This window comes from Acinonyx jubatus, chromosome C2 (genome assembly GCF_027475565.1).
Source record: "Acinonyx jubatus isolate Ajub_Pintada_27869175 chromosome C2, VMU_Ajub_asm_v1.0, whole genome shotgun sequence".
NCBI classification, from domain to species: domain Eukaryota; kingdom Metazoa; phylum Chordata; class Mammalia; order Carnivora; family Felidae; genus Acinonyx; species Acinonyx jubatus.
This window is the reverse complement of record NC_069384.1, coordinates 5,447,085-5,462,481: the sequence shown is the minus strand read 5'-3', so window position 1 is coordinate 5,462,481 and position 15,397 is coordinate 5,447,085. Positions and strand designations below refer to the sequence as shown.

General features: G+C 40.9%; 1 protein-coding gene across 2 annotated transcripts in view; it reads right to left on the bottom strand.

The window, feature by feature from the left end:
- DSCAM (DS cell adhesion molecule) overlaps nucleotides 1-15,397 on the bottom strand; it is a 693,896-nt gene that overhangs the window by 203,205 nt on the left and 475,294 nt on the right. For both annotated transcript variants that reach the window (XM_053220540.1, XM_053220541.1), the window contains exon 9: nucleotides 403-681. In XM_053220540.1, the coding sequence (XP_053076515.1) occupies nucleotides 403-681 (279 nt within the window). The remainder of the gene's footprint in view (nucleotides 1-402; nucleotides 682-15,397) is intronic.

Genomic DNA, 15,397 nt, shown 5'->3' with positions numbered 1-15,397 from the left:
ATTTGACAAATGATATTCGACAAACGTTATTTTTAAGGCCATCAATCTAAATAATACTCTTATAAAAAGTGCCATTTAGAGTGAATGCAATACAGCAGGAGCTTATGGACTTTGGGGGCTAATTCAGGGAAAGCCTCACTCATCAATTAAATGCCACTCTCACTTCTTCCTGCATGCATTTCTTAGCTGTTAATTATTTGGAACTTCATATCTTAGGTAAATAAAGACTTGGTCTGGTGTTACCGGAGTTTGTAGTTGGCTTCTACAGTTGTGAGTTTTATTTGAATGGGACGAGAGCAGATTCTGCAAAGTCTAATATTTTCACGTTATTGCAAGTAAATGCACTCCGTGAGCATCGTTGAATTTGTGCTGATGCCACACATCCCACTAGCCTCTCCTTACCTCTCACGATCAGCTGGCTTTGGTGTTCCACAGCTGCTGCCTCATTCCGGGCTATGCAGGTATAGTTCCCGTTGTGCATGAGGGAGAGATTGGAAATCCGCAAGGAGCTTGTGAAGTCAATGTTGTCGATGGTCACCCCGAGGCTCGCTGGGATTGGCCGGCCGTCCTTCTGCCAAGTGATCGTGATGGGTAAGTCCCCTGAGACCACAACACATGGGATGAAGACCCGCTGTCCAATGGAGAATCTTGGAAACTCAAAAGGTTGGATGAAAGGTGGAACTGAAAGAAAAGAAAACGTAACAGAGGAAAGATGCTAATGAATTGCACGCACGCTCTACGTTCTCTTTTCCTTTTACCCTTTTTCATGACATTGAAAGAGTAACAGAGTCACTTCCATAACATGTAAATACATGCACTGGGAGAAGAGGTGAAGTTGTGCCATCCTGTTACTTGAATTTTCTCATTGTTCTAAATGAAAAGCATGGCTTAATTTGTACTTTGGCAAACAAGCTTAATTTATTTCGACAAACTTTAAAAAATACCATAATCATTTTTGAATAAAAATATTTCAGACTCTGTACTATTCATTGAGAAAGAGGCATTTGAGTCTGTGTTTTCCTTAGAAGCTTTTGAAAATGATGTGTACAAGAAAAGATTTCTCTCCCGTTTCACTAATACTACCGCAACAATTACTGTTCCCTCTTTAATGCATCCCATGCCTTGCTAATGGGTATACTTTAAGCCTGTTCAAGAAGAGATTCCACTTTCACTGTTAAACATGCTTTTTTAGGACTAATGTCCAACTAACAGCAAGTGTTAATGAAAAAGACTTATTTTATGTTAGGATAACCATGTCTTCATTCTATACCCTCAATTTTACACATGCCATGTGCATGACTTTAAATTACGGACTGTCCCATGGCCAATGTCCTGAGTTGCTGAGATGTGTTGCTAGTGAGGACAAGGTTATAGCCTTCAACCTGGCCAGCCATGGACACAGCCAAGCTCAGTCTGGAAAGCTCTTTTCTGATTTAATCTCCCTGATAAGCTTCTGTTTACCTTCTTGCCTCAGGACCACTCCTGGATGGTCTCACAGGGTGTCAGAGTCATAAAATGCTTAAAACTGAGCCAGAGAAGCCAACTTTGAATCCTACCATGGTTACTTCTTGGTTATGGGATCAAGGGCAAGTTATCAATATGCTCTTCCCATTGGCCTTATGGGGTTGTTATTCAGAGTCTCAAGTCGTAAAGAGGGAAACTTATTCAAAGATACTACTTTGCCCTTGGCCATAGGACTAGTTCACTAAGGAGTGAGGGCTCAGATTTTATCAATTTTATTTCAAAAGTTTGGAAATATACAAGGTTGTAAACTGAGATTACTATGCATGCAATAAATCAGTTATTATACCAGATGGTTTTATATGAAATTATTAAATAGTAGGATATCTACAGCTTGTTCACTAAATCAATTATACATACATTTCAATGATCAGGCTTGGGGAGATATAAGAGATCAAGCTGAGAAACATCTGAATGGACACCATCCATCCATTCATTCATTCACTCGTTCACACAAGAAGTGCCTACTGAGTTCCTGATATACGTGTGACAATACCATGTGTGCTGGCCACACAGCAATGACCATAACACCTCGGTCTCTGTTCAGTGGAGCTTTCAAGCATAGTCATAGGCAGCAGATGTCAACAGAGCATAGCCGTGGCTATTCTGCTATTCCATATTATTATTACTCCTACAATATGCTTTCAAAAGCATTTGGAAGAGAGAACTCAGAACTGCAAATACAGCCAGAGTTAGACCGGTGAGTGAATAAATGGTTCCAGTTAGGTCTCACCAGAGAAACAAACAAACAAACAAACAAACAAAAATAGCTTAAGGTACCAGGCGCATTCAATGTCAAAACTGGTGACAGCTGACAGTTTGCTGATTCTCAAGGTAAAGTTACAGCTGTGAATCTGCAACGAGTCAATCTGACACCAGGAGAAAAAGATCTCGGGATGAGGTTCTAGCTGGGGCTGGTAGAAACGATCAGGCTGGATTAGGCTGTGATTACTCATGGTTGACATTGGGTGGGGAAGTACCAACTTGTAGCAGACGTGCTCATGTTTCTCTAAATATTGACCCAAACGGCATAAATGTTTATTACACGTGTACTTATTATTGACACTTAATAAACTACCATTTTTTTTAAATAAAAAAGCAACTACATTTCCTCTTATTTAGTTCCTTACACACAGGAACCTGAGTGTCAGTCCACTGAGACAAACGTAGGCACTCAGGAGCTTGGTGCTCATTATCTGAATTGTAGATCTTTTCTTTCTTTCTTTCTTTTTTTTTTTTTTTTGAGATAAGAACTTCGAAGCCAGACTACCCGGGTTTAAGTCCAGCCGTGCTACTAAATAAAGTTTTTAACCCCTTCTCTGTGCCTTCACTTCCTTATTTGTAGAAGGAGGGGGTTGCCGTCAGGTGTGAATGAGTTAGCACGGAGTTTATGAACTTCCAATTTTAGTATATGTACTGTCGACGCGAGCACTGGGGTCTACAAACATCCGAGGACACCTGAATCCATTGCTTAGCATTGGTTCTATTTTGTAAGCCTTTCAGATGAGGAAACAGCAAAACAGTTAAGTTGAAAGGTCACTTGGCAAAGGAAAGGACTCCATTTCTACCAGTTATAGTAGGGAGAAGAAAAATAGGACTGACTTTCTATTCTCCAGATCAAGAAAGGTTAGACAGCATATTTTTGATTTGCCTATTAAGAACACAATATGTAGGATGTAGACTGTCAGGGATTATTCATTATGAGGATTTCTACTTCTAAAATTTTTTTAATGTTTATTTATTTTTGACAGAGAGAGAGAGAGAGACAGAGCATGAGTGGGGGAGGGGCAGAGAGAGAGGGAGACACAGAATCCAAAGCAGGTTCCAGGCTCTGAGCTGTCAGCACAGAGCCCGATGCAGGGCTCGAACTCACAAGCTGTGAGATCATGACCTGAGCCAAAGTCGGACGCTCAACTGACTGAGTCACAGGTGTCCCAAGGATGTCTACTTCTAAGAGCAAAAGAAAGTTCTAGAATAGAGACAGAGCAGGTACATGTTACTTTCAAGAACAGAGGCAAGAAGTAGCTACAGAGGAATCAGAATTTAAGAAGAATGCAAAAACAGATTCTATCATTTAAAAGTTTCTGGAATTCATTGGTTTATAGAACTCTAAGGGATGTAATTATAGTTCTGGGAGTAAGTTTCAGAAATTTGAACCACAGAGAGACACTGCTGAAGACCTGTGCCTCCCATGCAGTGAAAGCAAGCACCCGGAAGCCCACATGCTCACCCTCACCTGCAGTGCTCAAAGGATAATCTCTTGCTTTCAACACTGGTTTTTTTTTTTAATGTTTATTTATTTTTGAGAGAGAGTCACATGCAGAGTGCGAATGGGGGGAAGGGCAAAGAGAGAGGGAGACACAGAATCCGAAGCAGGCTCCAGGCTCTGAGCTGTCAGCACAGAGCCCAATGAGTGGCTCCATTCCACAAACCGTGAGATCACGACCTGAGCCGAAGCTGGACTCATGACCGACTGAGCCACCCCGGTGTCCCTCAACACTGCATTTTGAACTATCATAACACTCTTAGCAATCTCATTCTTAGCCCAAACCTGGTGCTGAGAATACAGACACACTGATGCAGGCTCAGTGAGAAGGCAGAGTTGGCAAGCAAGGGGGTGAGGGACCGGGCATAAACTTTATAAAATGTAGACACAAGAGCGCAAGATGCACAGCAGCTGGGGGACATTTTGAGCTGGGACAAACTGCCCTTCATCACCAGCATGGTCGCAATGAATACACACTCATAGTACATACCTAAAGTTGCATACTCCGAATCGTAAGTTATAGTTAATAGATTAACTATAGCCAGCCAAGAATGTTGCACCCAGCAAAACTGTTATTCAAAAACTGAGGAGAGACGGGCTTTCCCAGATAGACAAAACAGAGGAAGGTTACCAGGGTTGTCCTGCAGGAGAACCTAAAGGAAATATCAACTTGAAATATCAAGTTGAAATAAAAGGACACCTGGGGCGCCTGGGTGGCTCAGTCAGCTAAGCGTCTGACTTCAGCTAACGATCTCAAGGTTTGTGGGTTCAAGCCCTGCGTCAGGCTCTGTGCTGACAGCTCGGAGCCTGGAGCCTGCTTCAGATTCTGTGTCTCCCTCTCTCTCTGCCCCTCCTCTGTGTGTACTGTCTCTCTCTGTCTCTCAGAAATAAATAAAAATGTTAAAAAAATTTTTAAAAAGAGGACACTAGACTGCAACACATAGCCATATGGAAATATGCAGTTCTCTGGTAAAATTAAATCTATGGGCAAGTATAGAATGCTGTATTTTGCAATTTTGATGTGTAAGTCCACCTTTAATTCTTGTATAGAATTTATAACACAAAAGCATAAAATCTGTCAAACTCTGTTAATGGATATACAACATATAGAAACATAATTTAATATAAGTGACATAAAGTGTTGAGCGGTATATCTGTAAAGGAAAAAAATAATAAAATAAAATATTTTAAAATATATTTAGAAAAAAAAAACCACCCAAAAGAGTTAAAGATTTTCATGATAAAAAAGAGGATTTTGTTAGAGGGAAAAGTCATTTTCCCAGAAAAACGTCAAAATCAGGTTTGTTATTTGTTTTACTTGCCACATCAGGATGTACTTTTTAAAATGCAGACTAAACCATCAGACTGATTTGCGGATCATGACACTTTTCACCTCACTACATAGACTGCCTCTATTGCTTTAGCCATGAACACAAGTCTGCTGTATAAAATGCTTAAATTTTCTTAGAGGGCCCCAAATCTCTTGCTGTACATTTGTAAGTTATAAAATTAGAGGCAAAAAATAAACGAAGCGATTAAAAAGTACTCGCAATGACTTTGGTGGAGCCAAACCACCTACTTGAGACACATCACTTGCTGTATCTGGTCCATTAGATCACCTCTCAAGCTAAATTCTCTGAATCTTATTTGACAGTGAAAGGTGGTAATATCACGGGAACAGAAATGCGGAATGTGACCTACAACAGGTGTTGACCTAACCTGCCCTCACAAAGCATATAAATATCTGCTAAATGTCACTAATTACCAGGTTTGTTGACTTCATTCTCTGTACTGGTGGGGCTCCTCTCTCCCAAGCAGTTAGGAACCATCAAGTGCAACCAAATGTTAATTTATAGACACTTACTCTCTCTAAAGTCAGGCTCATATATTTTTGTCTTGTCCCTCAAAAATTAGTTGTATATTCTTCTTTATGGGGAAAAAAGAGCTGTTATTTTCTTCCCAGAGAGAAGTATGACATGAAAGATACATGGGTTGGGTGTTGGCGATCTTGGGTAATTTGCAGTGTTTTCCTCATCCACTTTCTTTAAGTCTGTGATTCAGTTTCTTCATGTGTAAGGTGATGATAAAGAGCACAATTCATGAGCGTTGGTGAGGGCTTCATGGAACACACAGGCACAGAGCCCCAGGGGTGCACAGAAGCTGCTCAATGAGCAAGCATCACCCTTTCTTTCCTTTTCCTACCATTTTTTTTTTGGCCCCAGGGCCCACAACTCACTGGGAAAAAGCAAATATGTTACATGGATGTCGAGATGCATGGGGGCTGAGTTTGCACCATCATATATAATTTGATCAACTCCACATTTATCATCTCTTTTCTAGTTGTGCTGTAATTCCCCACGCCTCCAGACAGTCTCAGGTTGACAGCTTCTGGTCTCGGCTGCTCCAAGAGCCTACCTCAAGCCAGTCTTCTTGGTTACAACAATGAATATTCTCATCTTCCCATGTCCTTTTCCCCGTTCTGTCCAACAAACTCTCTCTCCTTATCCTTCAAGAAGTTTTCTTGTTTTATATCTTGCCTGTTTCACAAAGTCTCCAAAAACCGCATCTGCGGATCCTGTCCATTATGGAAATGCAAAGCCCATGGCTGATCTCTGGGAGCTCAGTCCTGATTACACATGCACTTGAGGTGCCCACATGCCCACTGGAGATGACTAGGACCAGCATAGGCTTACCGCCCCGTACCGTCTGCTGAAATACAAGCTGTGACTCTAAAACGATGAGGCTGAGGAGCATGCGTCATTGTGAGAGGAGCATGTCACTCAATTGTCTCTCCACTCCAAAGACTGATTATTTGTCTGATTCTGCTACTTTACAACATGCTTTAGATTCCAAAACTGTAGATTCCTAGCCCCATGTGATGTAGTTCTCCACTCTGTTTGCACCACAAGATTAAACTCTTCCTCTACCCACTCCACGAGCCTGCTGCTAAGATCCTATAGAGGAAAGGGTCACAGTATGGCGCATGAGCATAGCAGTCTTTGCACATGCCTCTTCCCTTCAGTAGAATGACCCAGGAGGCAGAAGCTGTATCATGTTCATCCCTACTTCCCACATCTAGTGGAATAAATAATGTCTTGTATGTCTCAGTTGCATAATGGTTTTGAAAAATATCTTTTCCAGGTGATAATGAACATGTATTTACACTCTGAATGTTAGACAAGCCGAGAGTTAGGGAGTAGAAAGGAAAATAGATCCAATATACAATAACGATGAGATGATAAGGACAAAGGTGAGGCTTTGTTTCACAGTCTGATTAGCGTAAGGGCCCAGGACTTCTAATTCAAGGTTGTGCTGAGCCACCTCTACTCCTACTGGTAGGGCAAGTTGGGGAGATAAAGTCAAGATCTGGTCTCACTTATTCAGTTATGGCCATCTGGGCCAGTGGAGCACTGCTATGTGAGCATGATCTCCTGAGCCAGAGCTGCTCTGGACTCACCATAAGTTAGGCTGTCAGTCCTGGGCCCATGCCTGCCAGAGAAGGACAGGCAGGAGGCCGGGATTCAGGAGGGCAGTGTGTGTGAGTAAAAAGGGCATTGTTGGGGCCAATAGATGCCAAAGAAACCAGAGGCTTCCAATTCACTGGAGACTGTGTGCCCCCAACTGACCCTACACTGGTGGAAACCTCATTCCTTGGCCGCTGGTCCTGGCCTTGCTTCCTTCCTGTTTCCCTGATGACCTCATCTGTCCCTCCACTCCAGATGTTAACTCCATGCTGCTGATTCCCCGATCTACATTTTCTTTTTCTCCCTAACTTTTCATTATATTTATTTATTATTATTTATGTTTTAGTTAGTTAACATACAGTACAATTTAGTTTCAGAAGTAGAGTTCAGTGATTCATCATTTACACACAACACCCAGTGCTCATCCCAACAAGTGTCTCCTTAATGGCCATCACCCATCTAGCCCATCTCCCCACCAACCTCCCTCCATGAACCCTCAGTTTGTTCTCTATCATTAAGAGTCTCCTGTGGTTTGTTTCCCTCTCTTCTCTTTTTCCCCTCCACCCATATGTTCATCTGTTTTGTTTCTTAAATTCCACATATGAGTGAAGTCATATGATACTTGTCTTTCTCCGGCTGACTTATTTCTACATTTTTCAACCAAAAACTCCTTCGCAAGCTTCATGCCTGCTTGTTTAGATGTCTGCTAATATTTTCATCTTGATGTCCCAGAAGCATGTCAAATCCAAAACCAAAAGTATCAGGTTTCCCTTAATCTAAGCTTCATATTCAGTGTTTGTTCCTGTTAGCGCTTACAAAATCTCCCAGCTACAAGAAGCTAGGATAATAAAAGCCTTCCTCATTGTGCATTTCTCTTTATCTCCAGCCACGATCAGCAGGCTACGGTGTCTCTTCTGCTTCACTTCTCAGTATCTCTTGGTCTGGCTCCTTTTCTTCCAAACACACCACCATCATCTTTTATTAAAACCTTTTCCATTGTGCCCTAACAGGTCTCCCTAATTTTTTAATCTTTCTGCACTGCAACTGATCTTATAGACCTCCACCATATTAATGTCCTAAAACATAGTTGTGAGCACGTCCCTCTGCCTTAATTCCTTCACTGCTTTTAGGATCAAGTAGAAGGTAACAAACACTGCAACTTGATGCTTGTCTCTGTGCTGACTCATGCTGCTTGGGGATTCTTTGTTTCGGGCTGATTGACTCTGAGCATAGGGAACTATCCTCTGATCCCATTTCTGCCCCATGTCCCCCCAGGACCCCATTCCCACTCCCACCATCTTCTGCGGTGAACACTCAATTCCATTGCTAGCTGCTTCAGAGACTTTTTCAGTCTCCAGATCCCCTTTGAGACTCAAGTCAGTTTCTGTTGGAGACTTCTTCTTGACTCCAGGCTTCCCATCCCACCTTAGCACCAGAACTGGTTAGATGTCCATCTTCTCTGTCCCTAAAAGACCTCCTGCATACACATTTCTTTGACGGTGTTGTGCTGAAATCAGTGTTTTCCTATTTGTCTATCCACTGCTCTCCCACGGCGAGCAGAAATATTTCTCATCCCGTGCTGCTCCCTTTTCAAGACATCTGGTACCTGCTGATATGTAATGGTTATTTGTCTGCAGGTCCTTCCACTGACTGCAGCCCATTCACAGTAAATGCACAGATATTCCCTGAATAAATTCAATAAGGCACAGGAATTGTGGTAGAGAGGGTCTCCTCTCTAAAGAAAGAAAAAAAAACAAACCTCAAGGTAACCTGGCTATACGTGTACATGACAACATCGCTCACCACTATGTAACATGAGACCACTTAATCAGATTGCATGTTTGTGTGTTACCATATATGGGAGACGAAAAGTAAAAAAATGTATAAAAAACACGCCACATGGCATTCGGGGCTCAGTTCTTCGGGTAGGAGCCCAACTGAGCCATGCCGGCACAAATGAAGTTGCTTCCTGGAAGAAAAAGGCCTCGGTGTCATGACTCTCTGTGTGAGAATCCTGCTACAGAATCAAAGAACTAAAGAGGTCCTCTGGCTTACAAATTATCTTGATGACGAAAGTCTAGTTCGATTATGCTATCATCATACACCGTGATCCTTTTCATTTCTTATTTGAAATATCGGACTAATGTCACTATAGAAAGTGGGAGCAATTTAAGGAAAAAATATTTTTAGGAAAAGCATTTACGATGCACATCGATAGCTGTTTGGCATCTATTTAAGTGGTAGAAGTTGATGCACCCGGTGACACGTGGCCCAGATTCCTTTTCAAGAACGAATGTGTGCCCCGAGTGCTGGGAGTGATGTCAGGCAGCACCCTTCAGTTACCAGCCACTCTGAAGACTGTTCTGGCTGCAGAGATCCACCTCCCCAAGGACAGACTCTTTCTGGGGTGGCCTACGTCCAATGACTGGCTGAAAAGGACAATTCTGCCCAACTCAGATGGCCCTGAAAGTCCTTTTTTCTCCAGAGCTCCCTGCAGGGATGGTAAGGCTGTCATCAGCCTGCACCACAGCTCCTCTCCTCCCTGTGCCCAGTCCTTCTTCCTCTCCCTCCTTCAATAGTGCTGGTTATTGGGACACACCTTGATAAACACCATACACACTAAAACCTCTCTCTCTCAGAGACTGCTTCCTGGAGAGCTGAACCTGCAACAGTCTCACTCACCTACAGTAAAAATTGATCTACTATTAATAACAAAACCAAATCTGTATGTAACATTGCCAGTATATACTCCATCCATCCATCCATCCATTCATCCATCCATCCATCCATCCGTCCGTCCGTCCATCCATCCACCCGTCCATCCACCCATGTTTTTATTCATTTCAGATTGCGACCAGAAGACAATTATCATGTATGCTGGGTTCTCTTTTAATGAGACCACTCTGTATTTGACTGAAAGTATCTTCCTTTCAGAATAGAATAGAAACATTCTGTCATTGATAGAAGCACAAGAAAAAAAAATAGTTTAGAAGTGTAATTTTAAGATTGTTACTCATTACCTAAAACAATAGTCTGTGTTCCTTTGCTGGTTGGTTGGTTGGTATTCATTTCGGTATCCCAAGTTCAGCCGATGTTCAGAACTGAAATTTTGTCTATCCTAAGGGGTTATGGATATTCATAAGCTCACTAATATACATAAAATAGAACTAAAATGAGTAAGAATTCAGTGCTAATACTGGAATCAGTACTCAAGAACTCGCAAAAGCCTCAACTCAGAAATACAAGAAAGCATGGCAAATATAAATCAAAACACACATAGGTATGAGTGCCCAAGCATATCTACATACTACATATATTAGGTAAAGTGTTCCTAGCAGATGAGGCCTAAAGCCAAAGGTTCCTAAGCTGAGCACCTGCCAACAGAATAGCTCAGTTGACATAAAAATAGTACAACTTTGGAAGAGTGCAGACATAAGAGTAACTCTTCTACAATGATTTTTAAACAAGGTATTTTGGACTGCCAAATTGTGATAACCATAGAGCCATAAATGTGACAACGTAAGGAGATAGGTAAGAGAAATAACTTTTTTTTTTTCAAAAATTGCTTAAAATTACCAATTAAAGCCCATGAGAGTAAATACATTTAAAGCATTTCAGGAAGAAAAAACATCCTTAAGGCATAATGCAGAATCATAATGAAGAGAAACAGAAACTATTGTTCCCGTCAGCTAGGAAGATACAAATTAGACATAAAGGAAAGACAGACTGCTTGGAATTTAGGGATGTAAAAACACTACAACCAACTCTGAGAAGGATGGCAGTGTCTCCTTCAAAAGCACTTTTCAAGAAGAATGGGTCACCTATGCTATCATCAACCCGTGGCTGGAAGGAGCTGGGTGGTTTCCAGAGGAGATTCTAGATCCTAGTCGTGTGAGCTGTTTCTTCCTGGAAGGTGCTTCATAGCCATAACCATATCATGCTGAAAAAAATAGTTCATTTAACATTTACAAATGATGAACAACTCGAGAATTCATGAGAATTTCTGTATTTTACAATTAAGAGTCACCTTGGACCGAGGAGGGTGTCAGGTTGCTTTTCCCCAGTGAAGGGCAGCAACACATTTACACTTGGTAATAAAACTGAGTAGACTGCATCTCCAATATTTAAAGAAAAGCTATTTGAATCATCATGGCTTCAAGAAAATGAAATCTAGGGGTGTCTGCATGGTGCAGTTGGTTAAGCGTCCGACTCTTGATCTTGGCTTAGGACACAATCCCACAGTTCATGAGTTCAAGCCCCACATCAGGCTTTGTCCTGATGGTGTGGAGCCTACTTCAGATTCTGTGTCTCCTCTCTGCCCCTCCCCCACGTGTGCATGTGCTCTCTCTCTCAAAAATAAAGAAACTTAAAAAAAAAAAAAGAAAATGAAATCTAGCTCAGGTTTTACTAATCCAGATGGAGAAAAGACTCATCCAGGTGGACTGTAAGTACTTTGCTTTTCCTTATATAAATTATCCATGGAAGCAAAGCCATGTGGCTCTAACCAGAGGTGATGACAGTGGGGCTACATGACAAGAACTGGCAAGATTCAAAAGAGCACAGGCATTCATTTTAAAACTTAGCTCCTGTTCCTTTTTTTCCAAGCAGCTGTTTTATAATGATTGTCAGTCATCTATTTACTTGAGGAGTATTTTCCATGACCCTGACTTAGAAAAGGTCACCCTTCTTCAGAAGCTTGGTTATTAATTATAACTGACTTCAAGTTGCTACATTTCTCGAGCAACAGATCGAAATACGTCATGGTGAAACAAGGGTATAAAAAGGTAGTTACACCATTGCAATGAAGCTGTAAGTCAATTAAATTTCTCTGACAAATTTCAGGGCACTGAACTAGTGATATAATGAAGGAGCAACATGGTTAAATGCCTGAAAATAGACAAACAGCATATTTGTTTTGGTAGTCCGTCCACACAATATTCACATCATCGTAAATTTGCAGAACTGATTACACAGACAGTTCTCCATGTAGTCAGACCAGATGTGTGTCCATGCATCAGTCTCTGGAACTCTCTGTGTCAATTTCTTCATGGTGAGGATTCACACTAGATGGGCATCAGCAGTGACATGTTCTGCGTCTTTGAGTGAAAGGTAGAGTAAAACCCTCTGGGTTTTGTTATCACTCATAGACAACTTGAACAAGTCAGGTCTGCAGAACCAAGGTATGCTGTCCCCGCGCCTAGATCAATATACAACACAAGCAACTGATTCTTTCTGGAATAAATTAACAAATTCTGTGACTGAAGTGAATAGCTAGGGCAAAGAACTTCATCTGTATGGAAATACGACTGCGGCATATTTATGACCATTTAGCCTAAACAGATCATATTATAAATCTAATTACCAGTACTGGAGTGAGTCTATCTAGTTCTAAGTAAAAGCAGAGAACAGGAAATAGAGATTAAATGGAAAATATGGGGCTAACAATGTAATTAAAATCTAAAATAACCTTTGATATCAGATTAATTAAAATAAACATACAGGTGTTAAACCTGTGTCAAAAGTCACACACGTACATGCACACGCACATGCACACACATACATGATTAAAACTTAGATCCAGGGGCGCCCGAGTGGCTCAGCTAGTTAAGAGTCCAACTTCAGCTCAAGTCATGATCTCATGATCTGTGGGTTCAAGCCCCATGTCGGGCTCTGTGCTGACAGCTCAGAGCCTGGAGCCTGCTTCAGATTCTGTGTCTCCCTATCTCTCTGCCCCTCTCCTGCTCATGCTCATGCTCTGTCTCTCTCTCAAAAACGAACAAACATTTAAAAAAATTTGATCCAAACATCATAAAACAAAAGGCTACAGAAAAACAGGAGTTAAAGATGAGAAAAGATCTCCTAGGAAAAATGTGAAACAAAGAAGGCAAGAAGAGGAACTTTTGAGTCATACAGTAGATAATTGAAGACAAAAAAAAAAAAAACAACCCAGAGATTATGACAGAAAATAGGTAAATCAACAATTATACTTAGTAATATTAACACCCAGTTTAATAACTGATCAATGAAGGGGATAAAAAAAGCTAGAGATGACACATAACACAACTATTAAATGTAATTGAACACATATACACAGATTTACGCCCAACAAATGTAAGAAGAAACATTTGTTTTTAATGGATAAGAGATCCACAAAGAAAGCATTAGCACGTGTCACAAAACTAAGACTGCCTGTGATGACACCACCGTCGTATCTCGGTATATGGAGAAGAGTGGAAAGTATGGGTCATTTAGTTAATGGTATTGGGAAACCTGTCTCAATATATAGAGAAAGAAGAAACTGACACCCACTTCTATTGTATCTACAGTTCTCAACGTGGACTAAAGACCTAAATGTGCACAGTGGAAATATAAACATAGAGTGAACACAGAAAATAGTGTAGGAATAGATCTTCCATGAGCTCAGGGACTTCTGAATCAAGACCCCATGGGAGACAACTGAGAGGCAGCCGTGAAAAAGGTACTCACAAAGAGATTCAAATTTACATGGAAGAATTACAGCAAAGCAGGAAAAAATCGCAGGAAAAATGATGTCAAGGTGGGCCGAGGAAATTCACAGATGGGATGCCCAGATATCTAATAATGAAGAGTTTGATGCTCAACGTCAGTAGTAATGGAATAAAAGCAAATTAAAATAAAATCCACAGGCATTAGATCTGCAACACTTTGAAAGGCAGATAATATCAAGCACTGGCACAGATATGGGGAAATGTGGACTCTTGTGTGTGGCTGGTAGCAGCCTAAAGTGTGTTTTGGAGGGCGCTCTGCAGTCATTAGTGATACCAAGTTAATATCACACAGGGGCACATCTACTAGAATATTCATCGTAGCATGAGGCACAGTGTCAAAGGGCTGGGGGACAACAGCAAAAAGATTTACTTTGCATGCTTTAATATACATTTATATGTCTATCTTTTTTTTTTTAAGTTTTTATTTAAAACAAAATTTTTTTTGTTTATTTATTTTTGAGAGAGAGAGCGTGAGCGGAGGAGGGGCAGAGAGAGAAGGAGACACAGAATCAGAAGCAGGTTCCAGGCTCTGAGCTGTCAACACAGAGCCCGACACGGGGCTCAAACTCACAAACTGTGAGATCATGACCTGTGCTGAAATCAGATGTTTAACCATCTGAGCTACCCAGGCGCCCCCATTTATATGTCTATCTTAATAAGGGCATTAAAAAGTAGATTTAAAATAAGTATATTAAGTACACACATAAATAAGTGCACACATAAATAAATACACACATAAATACTCAGTAGGCAGCTTCTGGGGAGGTGGGGGTCAGCTGTTCAGTGCCACCCTGGAGGGAATAATGGGACCAGAGAAAAAGGGAACAGCTAGAGGAGGCAGATTTGTATCCGACAGGAGGAAGAACTACGGTGATCGTGGGCTGTGCAGAATCAGGACGGGCTCAAAGCTTAGGGTGGGGCACTGCACAAGTCTGTGCAGACAGAGTCGGGAAAAATGCGGGTTCAGTCCAGGGCAAGGTGAGTATCACATGGTAGTCTCATCTAGGTGAACTCCACATTCATTAATATCCCTAAGGATTTACCTTTGTATCATCTATTTATGCATATGCAGGCACCTCTTATATATACTCAAATATGTCTATCTATATATGAATAGTGTGTGTGTATATATATATTTAATAATCTTAAATAATTTTAATTTTTAAATAACCTCCTTTCTGTGCTTCATGCCCAGCAGAGAGGCCAATTCAGGTCTTGAATTCATGACCCTGTGATCAAGACCTGACCTGAGCTGAATTGGAAGCTTAACTGACTAAGCCACCCAAGCACCCAATGCATATAAATATAAATATTTATACATGATTTTAACTGATGCATATATTTTATGTTTATATATAAGTATAAATAAAATACGCAAACATTATTTTATATATCACATGTGCACAAAGTTATATAGTTACAATATGTACCAATCCACATGAAAGATCCCACTGCATGATTTTGAATAATTGAGAGGTGGGGTTTTTTTTCCTGACTTAAAATATTATCAGAAAAATATTACTTAAGCACTACCTGAGGGTCTTTTACTGTGTGCTGGATATAGGTACAAGTACACTTGTATATGTTTGCAAAGAGACTGATTACGGGCTAGGCAGGGA